At 59.4% G+C, this 16,594-nt stretch overlaps 1 protein-coding gene across 1 annotated transcript; it reads right to left on the bottom strand.

Moving 5' to 3' along the window:
* Nucleotides 1-201: 201 nt before the first annotated feature.
* On the bottom strand, nucleotides 202-15,347 carry VOLCADRAFT_93794 (uncharacterized protein; the record flags this gene model as incomplete). The annotated part of the gene is made up of 13 exons (XM_002952940.1): nucleotides 202-306; nucleotides 820-852; nucleotides 1,497-1,587; nucleotides 2,003-5,162; nucleotides 5,633-5,768; nucleotides 6,263-6,486; nucleotides 6,943-8,626; nucleotides 8,966-10,036; nucleotides 10,403-11,438; nucleotides 12,060-12,145; nucleotides 13,107-13,190; nucleotides 13,585-13,740; nucleotides 15,225-15,347. The coding sequence occupies 13 exons, from the start codon at nucleotides 15,345-15,347 to the stop codon at nucleotides 202-204; spliced, it is 7,989 nt and encodes a 2,662-aa protein (XP_002952986.1).
* Nucleotides 15,348-16,594: the final 1,247 nt, after the last annotated feature.

The raw sequence follows: 16,594 nt of genomic DNA, 5'->3' as shown, positions 1-16,594 counted from the left end.
TTATCGAAGGTCCGAAGGTGGGGCCTTCTTTTTGCACCCCGCCCCGCCCCATTTACAAAACCCTAAGCTGAGACAAAAGTTGGATTGTACACCCCAAGGCCAAAGAAGAGCCAAAGACAACCCATGGGGGCTGAATCGCAACCGCAACCGCAACCGTAACCTCCAAACTACAATCACAACGCCTGTAAAACTTACAGGGAATTAACTCCTTGCCGCTAGAGTCCGCTCCCGCTCCGCCCACTCCAAGCGGCCCTCGAACTCGGCCGGCCGTCCGGGCCGGGCCCGCCCCCCCCACTCCAACAGCAACTCCGCAGTACGGGAGCAGTGCGGGGTGAAGACTGCGGTCGCGCCGCCACAGCGAAGTGTAAAACCGGCAGTGATAATCGTCCACTACGGATTGCGGAACTGTTACGACGACGCCCGGACTGTCGCCGCACCGTCGCCGCCGCCACCCGCCTCGCCAGCGTGCGGAAATGGAGGTCTGCAATCCTATTCGGCTATTAAGCTTCGGCGAGTTGTTCTCGGGTAAAGTAAACCCTGTCCAGGGCAGCGTTCGCAAGTTGTCATTCGGTCTTTCATTGCGCAGCACACATGCGTTGTCGTATATGCCAGAAACGGCCCGAGAAGTCGTCGTTGGGCAAATCTCTCTCCACGGGTCGTCATCACCATGATCATCATCATCATCATCATCATCATCATCATCATGCCCGTCATCACGATGACCATCACCATCGGGATCATTCATCATCATCATCATCAACAACAGCAATCATCGATAACATTATCATGGTCTTTATGTTTATCTTCATCGTCACTCACCACCACGGTCAGCATTATCGTCATATGGCTAAACTGCGTGGGTTCCGTGGCCATGCCTCCGTAGCCGAGGAGACCAAACTCATTGCCAATTGCCGTCAGCAGCCATGGGGTTGGCCCCCCAACATGGCTCCCCCCAACAGCCATATTTCCATCCGCCGAGCTTCGGGGCATTTGCAGCGCTCGTAGTCGCAACTTTCTCATTTCCTCGCATCTAAGAGAAGTGGAGTCGTGATAAGAGGCGAGGCGCCAACATAACCCCCTTCCAGCTTCGATTTCGGGTTTAACAACACCTCCATCCACCCCCTCACGGCTGACGTCACCCCCTGCGATGCCCCCTCACGTCTGATACACAGGACCGCGGCCTGGAATCCCGTTCCCCTCCTCCTAAGGCCTCCCCATCAGGGGCCCCCCATCTGAGAAAGGCTGTTCGCGTGCCGGCGAGATACAAATAATATGTTTGAGCGAACCGCCGCATGATGATGAATCCACTAGCCCGATACCGTCCCCCATGGTGCGCCCCAGTGTCAGTGCCAGTGCCAGTGCCGCAACAGGTGGTAGTGGTGCAGAGAACGCAGTGGACCCGCCCGCGGGTCCCAGATCTAAACAGCTGCCGCCGCTACCGCCGCTACCGCCGCCGCGGCCTCCTCATCCGGGCCAAGGACAGCAGTTCCTCCCACCTCCGACGTGCTCTCCTCCTCCTCCGTATTACCTCCGGTTCGCGCATCCACAGCCACCCTGGAGAGCAGCTCCCACAGCGCCGGTAGCCTCCTGTTGAGTGCACCGAAGCGCGGAGGTTAATAGCGGAAACGTGTAAAATCTTGCAACTTGACTAATGGCCGCTCTATTCCGGCCGATGCCACTGAAACCATGGAGCAACAGAGAGGCGGTCATGGAGTACGCGGCGGTCATGGAGGTGCATACATACATGCATGCATACATGTCCCCATACATATCCATGCAAGGTGCTACAAAAGCCTTCAACCTCCGTGCCTATAGAATAAAGGCGAAGTCTTATTCAGGTATGCACATCACACTGAAGCACATCCAATATTTCAGAAGTTCATAAGATTATTTGCAAACGTGGACCAACACGTATAGAAAAAAAGGTAGACAAAAAGTAGACCAACAAAACTACCACTTCAGCTTCTTCTCACAACAGCAGAACCCCCCGCGCCCCACGCACCTCGCGTCAATGCACCTCCTCACGCGGGAAACCGCCGCCTGCAGCGCCAACCTGGCCTCGGCTGACAACCCCACCGCCGCCAGCGGCGGCACCGGCAGCGACGGCGATGGCGACGGCAGTGCCAACCCTGGCGGCCCAGGCACCTCTTTCGGAGCCGTGCCAATTTTTCGCTGCTCCCCCTTGCCGACAGCCACGTCACCGGTCTCTGCCCTCGTCCCCGACTCCACTGCCGCCAACACTGACGCGCTTTCTTGGCTGCTGCTGTTGCTGCGCCTGCCGTCACCTAATCCGGGACCTTCCCGACGCGCAGCCGCGTCATCGTCACGCCCGCGCCCGTCTGAGCTCGATTCGCGACGTCCGGCCGTCATCCGCAAATCCCCCAGGAAGCTGGTCAACGAGGCTATGTGAAGGTCGTCCTCGCCATCGCAGTCGCAACAACCCCCACGGATAACAGCCAGCCCTGACGCCAGCGATACCTCATCACCACGCTGCAGCATGCACGTACGGCCGACGGCTGGAAGCTGCAGCTGCTCCCCCTTCCCCTCCCCCTCCTCCTGCGCTTCTTCCACACCACCAACACCAACCACACCAACCCCAAAGCTCGTGGTCGCCATGTGACTGCTGAACGCGGACACAGGTGCGCCGGCGGCGGCACCGGCACCCCGGACTGCATGAGAGCCATCAACAGTCGCAGCATCTGGGCCATCGCGGGAACGCGCCGGTGCGCCGGCGGCTAGGTACACCGCGCCAACCCCAGCAGCGGCTGTGGCAGCAGCTACCAAACCCGCGCCCGTGTGCTGGTCAGCGACACACACAGCACTGGTACCACTGTCCCCACTGGCGCCGCTGGTGGCCGAGCCCGGTAGGCCGACGCGGCTAACGTCGCTGCCGCTGCCGTCGCCGTCGCTACTGCTGCTGCTGCGTTGGTGCACCAACGTCGCCATGCAGGAAACGGGCCCGGTGTTGACTGCCTGCCCTGCGGTTGCCAACCGAGGCGTTGCAGAAGCCGTACCCCAAGACTCCTGGGACGCCGACTCGATGGAAACAAGGCTGCCGCTGTTAAGGTAGCAGCCAGGGAGGAGGTCACGCGCACGGTCCGGTGTCCCCAGGGACCGCCACCGTAACGGCGCCACTGCTGCACTGGCTCCGTGCCCGCCGAACCCGAAATCCTCACCGCTGCCCAATGCACTACTGCTGAATGCCCTGTCGGCTGCAGCGGCGGCGGGGACACTGCGCAGATAAGGGTCAGGCTCATCACACACGCTTGCGCGACGCGGTAGGTTGCCCAGCACAAGGCCGAGGTCCGCCGCCAGTTCGCGCCAGACGTCCTCCCGGCCCGCATCGGCCAGCTCCCGCCACAGCGCCAACAGCTCATTCCGCTGCGACACCGTCTCCACCACCAGCAATGGCCAGGAAGCTGCCACCGCATGGCCGCCCGTGGCCTCCAACAGCGCCAGCCCCGCGCAGGGCAACACCGGTAGCTGCAGTCGCAGCGGCCGTAGACCGACCATGGCGCTGTCCAACAGGCGACCGGTGCGCAAGCAGCAGCCACCGCTGCGGGAGGCATCGTCGCTGCTGTTGCTGCTGTACGGCTGAGCAGCCACTGACGCAGCAGTGACCGCCCTCGGCGAGGAGCAGCTGGCCGGCGGGCCGGCCACACGCCGCGGCGTCGACACCATGAGCTCGTTCTCCTCTTCCAGCTTGCTATCGTCCCTCGCGGTCCTTGCGCAGTGCGCCGGCCCAAGGGACTGATCGGTGCAGCCAAACGAGGCTCCGACAGAGTATGTAGGCTCCGAAACCTGCGGCTCATTGGTACGGCTGTACGGCGCCGCTCCGCCGACCCCACCGTCATTGATGCCGCCGCCGCCGCAGGCCGCACCGGCCGTCATGCCACCGAAGCTCGTCATGTTGCTCGTCCAACTCCATTCGCTGCGAAGGCTGAGCCTGTCATACAATGTCGCTGTCGTACCGAGCGTAAAAGCCGTTGTTGCGGAGCTGCGGCAGCTCAGCCTGTCATGCAGCGTCATCGCTGTGGTCAGGGTTGCGGAGCTGCAGAGACTTACGCGCCGCGACAGGGGCCCCAGGCAATGGACGAGACCTGTCGTCGCAGAGGTCACGGAAACCAGCGGTGCACCGCCGCCGCCATACGGCTGCCCCGCACACACATGCGACGCAGCAGAGGGAGTTGAATGGCGTCCAAGGCTCTCGCCCTTGGACGCCAGCGCAGGGACGCGCGGAGAAGGGCTGCCGGCATGTCGACCGCCAGAGTCGTTGCTCCCGCAGAGCGTCATGCACCCGTCGTCGGACTTCGACCTGCAGTGGAACGTGGGCGGACGGCAGCAGAGCTGCAGCTGTTGCCTCGGCTGCTCCCGCTGCTGTAACAGGAGCTGCGAGAATGGCTGTCGCGCTACCGTAGCAGCGGCGGTAGCAATCGTATTATATAGGCACCCTGGCTGATGGCGGTGCTGCCGCTGCTGCGCCACAGGGGGCGACGGGGGAAGAGATGACGGTAGAGGTGCGGTGAGGAAGCAGCTGCGCGGGTGCTCCGTGGTTTCGGAGACGGTCCCCTTGGTACAGCCTGGCGCGCTGCCAGCAGCAGGCGGCGTCCCTTTCCTGACGCACAGCTCACGACTCGACATCCCCAAGGATGATGGACCCTCCGCCTCAGAAACCTCCTCCACAGCGAAGCAGTAGAACGGGCAGGGGCCTGTCGCTAGGCTAGGACTCGCCTTCAGCTGCTCTGTAGGCCGCGGCGCCATGGCTACGAGGTCGGCCAGCCTGTTCGTCGCACCAGCGGACGCGTTGACGGTGCGGAATAGAGCCGGCGACGTCGCGCCTGGCACCGGCGCTTTCAACCCAGACAGAGGACCTGCTAGGGGCCAAACTGGCGGCGATGGGGAGCGGCGCGCTGCGGCCCAGCAGGAGGTCGTGGAGGTCGTGGGCTGCAGCCAGCCTTCGGCAACCGCTGCTGGTGCTGCTGTTGAGGCTTGATCTGCCGGAATGGGAGCAGAGGACCCGTCCTCTGGATCGACGGCAACCGCTTCCACCGTGCCTAGAGAGCCTGCACCTCCTGCCATGCGGACGCATAGCTGCACGACGCCCTGCGGGCTCGCGAGCTCAGCAGGGCCGTATAGCTGGATCTGCTGCGCATTAACTGCGTCTGCAAAAGAGTTCAAGGGGAAGGAAGGAGCGCGGATGCTGTCAGCTCTGCAAAGTGAATGTTGTGAAAGAGGTTTAAACAACAGTCATAAACAGAGCAGGAAAGACAGAGGAGAGCGGCGGAAACATAGTCAGAAGCAAGGACAGAGCGGAAGGAAGCACAGCTCTGTGCTCGTGTATGTCACAACCCGTCCCTTCACACTGCAAGACAGGCGCCTCTCGCCCAATAAGACCACCTGCGTGAGCATCAGCGTGCAGCTCTAGGTGATCTAAAGCACTCAAGGGGACAGGACGATAGGGAGCGGAGTCGGGATGGGGGCAAAGCGCGATCGGAAGGATCGAAGGCTGTAAATCCCCAAACTCCCGGCTGCCCAATCAAACAAGATTGCGGATTGGGTTTTCAAGGGCTGGGTGGTTGGCTTACTTATTGCTCTATGGAAGATAACAGAAACGAACAGGAACGCCGCATACCTGCCACCAGCACTGGCGGTCCCGAGCAAAGCATCAGTACTTCGGGCCAGTGAGCTGCAAAGCCCAGCCCGGCATCCTGCATGGCAGCCTCCCACCGCCGCAACTTCGGCGGAGCACCTGGCTTGCAGTCCAGAACCTACAACAGCCAAAACGCGGGGTTAATTAAACACACACACACACACACCACAGCACGCGCAGCAGCTGAGCGGCTGCAGCCACAGTCGCGGTAGAGGACATCCCAAAGGCGCAACTCAGGAACCAACACAAACGGATATCATGCCTTGCTGCATCCTCCTAGAAGGAAATGGCCCTGCGTGTATGCATGCATGTATGTCTGGCCCAACCCAGCCGTGCATTCCTCCTCCTGCATTCCGGTGCGTGTGTGTTACACCTTCTACTTCTACAGTTTCGTTACCCTCGTTCTCTCAGGTACGCGAGAGGCCTGAGGGGCCACATAGCACTACGGCTAAAGCAACCGAACCCAGATTGCGGTCGACTAGTAGGTGCGGCTGGACCCTTCCTGCAAAGAAGGAGTTACGACCAACAACAAACCCGGCGTGCAAGTCCTCCCCAGGCCCCCTATTTCCCCCCGTTTATAAACCGCGCGCCACCACCGTCACCGCCACTCACCGGGCCGCGCAACAGCTGCATCGTAACGCGCTCACAGGAGTCGAAGACGTGGGGTCCCACCCACGCGCGCAGCTGCTCGCCGGACGCAGTCGCCAGCGCGGAGTCCAGCTCCAGGTCGAGAGCGGAGCTCGCGCCTCCAGAAGCTTCCGGGAAGCCAAACAGCTTGTTGCATAGCTGGGAGGTAGGGCAGCTGTGCATCACTTCCACCAGCACCTCTACACATCCTGCAGTGTGACAGTAACGACAGTAGGACCAGTCCATTATGACCGACCAAACCAGTCAAGGGAGGGGACTGCTACAGATGGCGATATTCGATTCGGGGGAAGGATTAGACACCCCAAGAGCCCTAAGATCATGCGTAAACTTACACAAGGCTGACGAGGATTTGTGCAGAGCAAACAAAAATATAGGGCACCCAAAACTTATTCTGTAAGGTAAGAGATGGGCAGAGTGCAGCCAGCCCCACGAAGTTTAGTGGGGTCTAACAGGGTTGCGACCCACAACAATTCGGGGAGTCCGCACCTCGCGCAAGTCCTTGAAACGTCATACACGATGAAGCTGATGTAAGGACCGACCCTACTCGCTCGCTTGTTAATTTGCCCTGTCATGAACACCTCTTCACAAACCACCCCGCCACCGCAGACAGGACGGTCGCATCCCCACCACCCACGAGGGCGTACCTTCCCGGAGAGTGGCCGGCAGGACCGCAGCTCCCCCGCCGCGCGCCGCCTCCTGCATCCGCTCCACCAACTCCATCGGGAGGCTATCCGGGCGCGCATGGCTTAGCTTCAAGGCCACATGCGACAAGGTCTGCCCGCCGCCGCCGCCGCCGCTGCCCTCAGCGGTAACACGCCCGCCGAACAGCGGCCTGTTTATGTCATACGGCGATGTGTACAGCGCGTGGCCGGGCCGGCATCCATCCCTCAGGCCTTCCTGCTGTTGCTGCTGCTGCTGCTGATGATGATGATGATGATGCCGCTCGTTCCATGACTGGGGCCGGTAGCCCTGCTGCTGTTGCTGCTGCTGCTGATGCTGCGGACGTCGTTCCGTGGCAGGAAACATGCCGCCGTGAGATGGCCCCCTCTCATGTTGCTGCACATGCCGATGCTGCTGTTCCTGATGTCGCTCCCACACTCGCATGCCGGGTCCGCCACCAGGCAGTTCGACCCATTCCTCACCGCTGAAACCTTCCCCGGCTGCGGCGCCCTGCTGTTGCCAGGACCTGGCGTGGACCTGGCTGTCGGATGTGGAGCCCATCCACCTCTCGCCCTCCCCAGCGACCCGGCCACCCTGGCCAAAGGTGAAGCCGTCGCTGCCGTGTGGCGGCGGGGTTGGAGGGCCCCCTTGCATGGCCGCCGGACCGCAATCCGCCCCAGAGGCTGCCGCCGGGTTCGTGTCCGTGTTCACCCAAGCGTCCTGTGCCTGCGCGAATACCACGCTATCCAGGAGCTGCAGACTGCCACGGCCGTCCAGAAGGGCTTCGGATATCGCCAGCGAGTCCATGGATTGTAGCCCTTCGCTTGCCAGCACCTGCTGAAGGCCCTCTGCGCTGCCTGGGCCGCCGTTTATGTTGTCGTTGTACGATGACTCCCGCCTCAAGTTTAGTTGTTCTCCCCCTGCTGCTGCATTATGTGCAGGCTGCTGTGGTTGTTGTTGTGGTGGTGGTGGTTGCCGCTGTTGCTGTTGCTGCATATATGATTGTTGCTGCGTCGCTCGGCCCTCCTCGGCCCTCAGCATGTGCAGCGTGCCGCCGCAGCCGCTGCTGCCGCCGGAACCCGAGTCACCGCCGCGGTCCTGGGGCCCCCTGCCCTGCGGCATGGATGGCGACAGGCCCATTGAATCCGGCTGCTGCTGCTGCTGCTGGTGGGCCCCGCCTGCCGTTTTTACGGCACGGGGCGGATGGGCTGCGAATTTCCGTAACGTGCTGAGGATGAGCTCCTGGTCACTTGGAGCCACGCCGGCAAGGCTGTCGCCAAGCTGCTGCATGTGCTGCTGGGTGCCGTAACCGATGGCTGATGCCGATTGCTGTTGCGGCTGCGCTTCAAGCATCGCCGGTGCTCCGCCACTGTCACCGTTCGAGTACCTCCAACCAGAACTTGCCCCAGCCCAGGAATGCGGCTGCGGCGGCGCAGGGGACGGCGGACGCTGTCCGCCGCCGCCGCCAATTCCACCTAAGGGCGCCGGCCGGCCAACCGCAGCCACCGGGCCCCGGCCTGACGCCCTCGCGCCCGCGGCAATGCCAGCATGCTGGGGCTGGGGCTGAAGGTAGTCCGAGTCCGCGTCCAGATCTTCTGGGACATGCATGCGAAACGCGCTCGGCAGGTAGACAGGCCGCTGCTCATCGCAAAGCTTGCCAAAGACGTTCTGTGGTGGTGCCGACGAACCCAGCTGCACCTGCACGCGAGAAGCTGGCTGCTGCTGCTCCAGCTGCTGCGGGTGCTGCTGCTGCTGCTGCCAACGATCCACATGGGACAAGCTGTTCGCAGGATTCTGCCGGAGGCCATGCTGCTGGCCACGCGGGTGCTGCTCCAGCATATGGGAATGGTGTTGCTGTTGGGAACCTAGGTGTTGCTCTTGCTGCTGCTGCTGCACGACCTCAAGGAAGGCCTCTTGCTTCTGCATGTGTTCAAGCAGCGTGACGCGGTGCTCGCCATCGAAACCCTGCAGCTGCTGGCGCTGATTTTGGTGGTTTGGAAAGCTCACCACGATTTGCACCTGTTGCTGCTGCTTCTGTAGCTCCCGCCGTGCCTCCCACATTTGGGCATCGGCATTGTCGCGGGCGATGCCGTCCCTAAACGATGGCGTGTCCAGAAGCGACGGCGCCTCCTCGATGGGCTGCTGCAGCGCGTCATTGTGCGTACCAATAGCCGCCCGCTCAGCCTCCATCTGCAGACTGGTCACGTCCTCCATCGCCAGCGCAGCTTCCTCATCCGCCGTGTAAACGGAGGACCCGGCCGATATGCGCCGATCGATAAGCACTGCCTGGGGCCCCAGCCCAACGGGTGCGGGATACGCGGCAAGCGGGGCCCCGAATCGCGTCCCGTCCGGGGTGACCCACACGGACCCCTGCGGGGCCGCACCGTTGCCCGCCCACACGGTGGCGGCCTGGCCACCTGGCCTCGAGGTTCCGTAGCCTGGGAGCTCATGCCGCACCAGAGGCTGGTGGTGGTGCCGTTGCTGCTGTAACGGTGCGTCATCCTGCACTTGCGCCCATTGCTTGGGCATGTTTGGACCAGGAACTGCCGATGCCGACACCGACGACGGCGGCTGTGGCTGCGGCGCCGCCGTCGTCGCGTTCGGCGGCGAGGCCAGCAGACCCGCGTCTAGCTTCAGCCTGAGGGCCGCTTGTTGAGCAGGGGTCAAGCCTTCGGCTGCCCCTGCCAGCATGTCAGCGCTACCGCTGCCGCCGCCGTTGTGCAACGTAATCTTTGGAGGTGACATCGGCTCGGGGCCAGCCTGGCTGGTTCGTGGCAGCTGCTGCCGGAACTCTGGCTCCGTGCGAAGGATCTGGGCCAATAACGTCACAGCTGGCGCCCCCTCTCCATCGACTTTGTACGTAATTAACTGGTCGGCCACCCTACTTGGTAGACCGACGCGGCCATCACGTGCACAACCCGGGTCGCCCAGGGTGTTCGGTGCCGGATAACCAGCGCCGTTTGCTGCGTGGGGTGTCCGCACGTGGACTTGGTAACCTCCATTGTTCGTGGGGCCACCGACGGCCGCGAGCCTCATGCCGCCGTCGTGCATGGACTTGTCAGGCAACGCATGGCTGTCCTGCGTGCCAGAAGCAGGCACAATGATTGCCGGCACCGACTGCCACGTAGCCCGCGCATCTCCCCCCGGAGCCCATTTTGGTGACGACGCTGGTAGCTCCTGCTAAAGGACAGAAGTAGAGGTTTCTTAATGCACCGCTGCATAAGTTAGTCCTTTTCCTTTGCCAGAGGTTGCCTCAAATGACGCGGGGCGTTGATTATAATGCTTTGTTGTGCACCTACTATGCCACCAGCGACCGAAAAAAACGCAAATATAAAAAATATGGCGGAAGGAACCAAACAAGCGAAGGAAAACGAAAGGTCGCTCATGCGCGACAGACAGAAGAAGCTCACTGCATAGTATCCCCAAAACCAAAACCAGTCTCACTTGTGGCAGGTTAGGTGCGCTGCCGCCGTGCAGCCGCCACGTCCCCTGCACTGCTCCCTGTGGCAGCCGCTCCAGCGCGATGACGCCACCCGTCTCCATTTCCCACTCACTCATAGGCAGACGTTGTTGATGCTGTTGGTGCTGTTGGTGCTGGTGCTGCTGTTGGTGCTGCGACAGCGGAGGCACCAACTGTAGCGGCTGCACCTTCACAGTTTGAGCGCGCACTTGCACTTGCACTTGCGGGCCCTGCTGCCCCAGGTGGCCATGCAGCTGGCCGCGCGGGGAGTACATGGCCCCGTCACGAACTGCGCCATAGGCCACCTGCAGCTGTTCCTGGTCACGCAGGTCCTGATGGTTGACACGCGGCCAGTCCGGAGCTAGGCCGACCGGATCCCAAGGCCGGCCACGCTTGGCGGTTGCGGTTGCAGTTGCGGCTGCAGGACCAAAGCCCGTGTCACGACCGTCAGCCGCCGCCAGCGTGGCGCCAAGAGCGCCGCCGAGCCCCATCTCCGCCTCCCTCGTCATCATATCCGCCGCGCCCCAATCTGCATCTTCGTGGTGCCCGCCTCCAGCGTCCCCAGGACCGGGTGTCTGCATGTCCGGCTCCTCGTCCGCAGATTCCGGTGACCACACCTCCGCTCTGGCAGCCCCCAACTGCCCGGTAGTCGCGCGCTGCACCTTGACCGCCTTTGTAACGTCTGGTGCGGCAACGCTTCGCGCAGAGGGCTGCAGCCGCCGTGCGCCCTGCGCCAAGGTACCGCTTTGCCGCTTCCGTGCCAAACTGTGCCCACCCTGCGCTCGAACCGCAGGACCTGCGTCGTCACCGCCGGCGGCGGCGGCTGGACCGCCGCCGTTGGCTGGCTGGTCGTCCGAGTCAACATCGTCGGACCGGCCGCCACCGCCGTTATTATTGCCGGATGCGGCCGCAGCTGCCCCAGCCAAAGCTGCAGCCGTTATAGCGCCCGCATGGTTTGCATTCTGCTGCTTGCGAGCGCGGCGCTTCATCCGGTTTTGCTCCAACTTATCACGACACGTCCTGCAAAAACGTACAGCAGGCATTTCACCACGACTTGCAAGCGTGTCGCGAACCCCCCTCGTACCTAACATACAAAAACGGAGGCTAAGCTTCGCCCGGCCAGTGAAGAGGCTTTGGTGTGCATCATGGTCCTATCAGGAACCTCCAGACTCGGAGGCTGTTCACGCAGCGGTCGGTTAAAGGGATCATCCAGAAGCACGCAAGAGCATAGGGTCCTTATGTCCAAATATAGCCTCTAGTGTGTTGTTTATAGCATGGCCTGCTCCTCGCAGCATATAGTCAGACGATTCCCGGTCCTGTCCCGATAGCTAAATCGCATGTACGACCAGCTGCCCCGACCCCAAAAGGTCCTAATCCCCCAAAAGCACACTATTATGTGTGTAAGTACATATGTGTGTGTATGTGTGTGTGTTGCATGGCGCGTGCGACTGGCAGGTTTGTGGTCCCAGAGATGCAAGGGCCACGCGGTACTACTAGCGGTCTGTTTACTTGAGCCGAGCAGCTACACGCTCATCTCCCCCCATCTGTGCAACTTGCTCCCCCCAACTGCAACTCCCCCCATCTGTGCAACGCTCATCTCCCCCCATCTGTGCAACTTGCAACACACACACACACACACACCTGCGCACTCCATCAAAAAAAGCCAAGGGATGAAACGTGCTGCACTGGTCACAGAACCGGACTTCGCGTCCGCCGATATGGACGACCTGCAAAAGGAGAAACGCAAGCGTGTATGTGTGTGACACGTGTTTTGCGGAGGAATCATTCCGCGACACCTGTGGCCTCCTTCGCGCGTGCGGCCTCCTTCGGCGCTTTCACAACAACATTCGTGCATAAACTAAGACCTGGCGATGCAACCGATAGGGGGGATTGGCCTATAGGGGTAATGTCGCGGTAATATCGCTGACCCAGATCGCAGGTGCCATCATTGCCATCACCTAATACCCCCCCGAGTTTATGTCGCTCTTGGTGTCGCACGTTCGTTATTGGTGGCCGTTTTTCAATCAACCTGGACCTGGGCCTCGTCGGTGACATCACCAAGTCCAGAACTGGGAAGGTGCCGTGTTATTAAGGCATTGAGTTTTACATAGTCTAAGATCCAGAGCACCCACGAAACTGCAACAACGTTCCCAGAGACGGCACACAAAACGCATGAGCATCATGAAATGGGAGCCAGTACGTCTGGCGAGGATGTTGGAACGTATGTGGGCTCACCGCAACTCAGTTATTCCCGTTGGGCGCTAGTCTGGACTGATAGTGCGGTGTTTCCTGTTCTCCGTGGCTTTCAGGCGTATAGATGTTGCCCTTGGGCCTTCGGCCCATATGGGTAGTTTTACAGGTATGGGGTCACGCACCCACAACCATGTAACACACACACACATGAGCATCATGGGTAATCCGACGGGACGCGAGGAAAATACCGTTGATGTGCAATTGTTGGCGTGTTTGGATGGAGCCAACGCGTGCTCGACCATATCGACCACACTACCGCTAAAACCATACACGCTTATCTTCACGCCGACGCGCGATGTCGGTACCCGCAGCGTGCGACCCAGACGCAGCTAGTACCCGTACAGCCTTTGACAGATCTGTCTGCGGCATAAGACCCAGGTGGCAGAGAGACAGCCTGGGGGGCCTGGCCGGTATCCCTCGGGCTGGGGACCGCACCTGAGATCGAATGTGTGTCTCACACACGTGGTAGCGCCGGAAATAGCGCCGCAACCCGGACAAGTCAGCCATGCAGCCGTCCGCCTGCAGGCAGCCAAGAGTAAAGGATTAGGGACATTAAGCGTAAAGGCTGCTGTAACCAGCAGGAAGGTCTCCGCGGTGCAGTACCAACAAGGTCGTCGTCGCTACGGGGAAACAAACGGGCCAGAAAGAAAGTAGACAAGGCTACTTGCGCGGTGCAAACCTAGTTGGCACCAGTTATGAGAGTGCCATATGGCATACTCGCCAAAACATTGTGGTCGGGGTCGCAGCGGTCCTGGCCCTCTCTGCTGCCTTGCTGTCCCGTGGGCCCCTAGACAAATTCTTAAATAATGCGCACTCAATAAAGTAATGTTACTAAATTACATTTATGAAATAACCTCTTGCCAGCGCGGTCGACGGGCACCCCTATCAGGATACCGTCTTTGCTTTGACGCACCTGGCACCGGTTGGCCCCTGTATCCTGAACAACAGGCGTAGCAGATGCCATGACGGACGGTCTGAGATCGCCCTCTTGAATGGACTGGTTATGACGCTGCTGTTGGGCTTGAAAGCTGCTCGACCGATGCTCGTCTGAGGGCTGCTCCGCACCCGGCTGCTCCGAAGATGGAAGTGTTCGCATAGGGTTGTCGTTATCCATCCAAGCTAGCACCTCTTCAGATACGGAGGCAAATTCTTAGGCTGCGGCAAGTTCGCAGCCGCTAGCCATAGCCCGGTTCATTTATCCTCGCGAGTACAAAAGCGTAAGACGATTATCAATAGGGGGTTACGAAACGCTCCATCATATAGGCCAGCGGTACTCCTAGCAGTCAGAGTTAGCCTCTGTAAAACTGGGGCCTGTTGCAGTTCACGACCAGAATCTATAGAGTAAATATATCAATAAAGATACCGATGCAGCGAGGATGGAGTTCCGCTAAGCTGGGCCTCTTGCTTAGCCGCGCAGCGTCAAACGGCCCTCGCGGCCGAGAGCTCGCAAGGAAAGCTCACAGACAGGGCTGTACTGATTGGATTTTCCTTCCAGCATACTAGGCTGAAGGCCTAGCAAAGTATTCAGAACACCCAAGCGCCTCCTAAAAGAAATCCTTTCCGGATTTGGGCTCAGCAATGAACATTAAGTAGCATGAAAGTACATTTCATTGCACGCTACACATGATGGCGCTTTCCTGCCCGAGCGTTAGGGCGTTCATGCCGTAATCCGCATCAGTGTGCATGCGCCAGCTCGGCAACAAGACCTTTGTGAATGACTAGGTAACATAGTTTCATTATTATACATATCGCATAACTGCTAACTTTTTTGATGAAGCATGCCGTAAGCTTCAATGTTGTGGACACGTTATTGTGTGAGGAGGTGGCTTGGATTTTCTCACTTATAGTTCTCTCATCCCTTTGATTAAACGCGGGGATGCTTGTTTTCTTCCGCCTGCCACCACGGGCCGACAGGCGCCCGGTTGTTAAGATGTTTCTGAGCTCTTGCCAGTTATTGATTGAAATGGTGCTTAATTCATTACAATATGATGTGCTTGTAATGATATTTGGCGCAAATTCATGCTCCGACCCGTGAACCGCGATGCACGGGCAGGCTCACAGCTGGGGAAGCTATGCACAAAACCACCAAGCTACTAACACAAAGGAGTTCGGCACTGTGTAGTTAGAGATACAGCACGGAGGTTGATTTTCAAACCATGCGCGGCAGTATATTTGTATAGGTCAGGTTCTTTGCAGAAAATTTGAGTGGAGCGCCCCGTCCCAAAGTGGCAAAGCTGGCCTTACGGGAAGTCCATGCCATTGAAATAAAATTTTTAGGAAAAGCATGACAAGTGCCTTTGTCAGAATCCATAAATACGCTTTGGGTCACCGTGCTTAGCGACGCCCGCCGTCAGCCCGTCGTGGCCATTACGTGCATGGGGGTCCCACCCCCCGTCCCTGGAGTCCCTGCATTGAAGAGAATAACCAGTTGCTGTGTTGGCATGCAAACCCACACTTACATTCGCATGCACCCTTTCTTACCCACATTTTCTTCATTTAAACAGAGCCATCACGTCGAGCCAAGCTCCCACATATCCAATGGGCCGAGCCCACCTTCGGCACGCTGCAGCCAGCGCCTTCTATAGCCGTTATCACAAGCAGATGACCAATCGATAAATGTCGCTCAGCACGCATGGCATGCCAGCGTTGCAATCCGTTTATCCACACACTCTTCATATGTCTGGAGCCCACTGTAACACACACACACACACACACACACACACACACACACACACACACACACACACACACATACACATACACATACACATACACATACACATACACATACACATACACATACACATACACATACACACATATATATATACAAATATAAACACAGAGCAAATCTTTCCGTTTTCAGCCACACCGCGTCAGACAGCCAGTCTTTCCCACAGTAAGAGACGCTTATCGTCCGGTCAGCTGGCACGTTTTGTCGTCATTTTCGCTTCCAGAGCATTGGTTTCTCTCAAGGAAACCGAACATTAACGGCGAAGCTTAATCACTGCCACCGCAATTATCTCGCGCCTTGCCCACTGCTAGGATTGGCTTGCATAACGGCCTCGTACCGCTGTCGCGATGCCACGACCCTCGACTTATTGTTCCTTAAAGCAAGCTCACACAGCTCACGCCGTTGGACCATTGGGTATTTAAATATAATACGGCGTGAGCTATGTGAGCTTGCTTGGTGGTGTATATATATAATATATACACCACCATATGTACGATGCCGTATATTACTCTCCTCGCCAAAGGTAAATGTCTTCCGCACCCTCACCAAACACCAAAGCCATGGGGCCCAGTACGCCCGCTGCCATCGCTTGGGTGTGCCCCGCCGACCGGTCAATGCTCGTAATAAAAGGCCCCTCGGCCTGCCGCATTACTCGAGAGCACGTGTCGTTTTCGGTTTCTTCAGCATTTACGAAAGCGACTGGGGTCCTGGGATTCGTGGCAGGCGCTTGACCATGCCCCGTTAATCCCTGCAAAGGGGAGGCAGTAGACCCGATAGCCTCGTAAATCCTCTGATACCAAATCTCCTCGCTCGAAGCAAAAGATGTCGTCCTTTCCGGCGCCACCGGAAGGCTCGTGCCCCTTCCACTCTTTGGAGTTTCACGAAAGCTATCGGGCATTTCGCACTTGGGTAAGCGAGCTGGTCTTGTCCCCTCCTGAGCCCTTTCCATTGTGCATTGGAGGCGTCGGACGATTAGATTGGAGGCGGCAGTCCCTTCCACTCGCCGGCAGCACCTGCTCTCGGCGTCCTCTCCGTAGTACCTGCATGCAGTAAGGTCTCTCGCGGCGGCCGCCGAAGGTTGTGCTGCCCAACCTGCATGGTTCGTTCTAAAGGCGGAGCTGCAGCCCTTCCTTGAATTCGCTGCTGCCGCCGGCGCCGGCGCCGGCGCCGGCGCTGGCGGTGCAGTGGA

This window comes from Volvox carteri (genome assembly GCF_000143455.1).
Source record: "Volvox carteri f. nagariensis unplaced genomic scaffold VOLCAscaffold_33, whole genome shotgun sequence".
NCBI classification, from domain to species: domain Eukaryota; kingdom Viridiplantae; phylum Chlorophyta; class Chlorophyceae; order Chlamydomonadales; family Volvocaceae; genus Volvox; species Volvox carteri.
The sequence above is the reverse complement of the archived record's forward strand: the minus strand, read 5'-3'. Positions and strand labels throughout refer to the sequence as shown.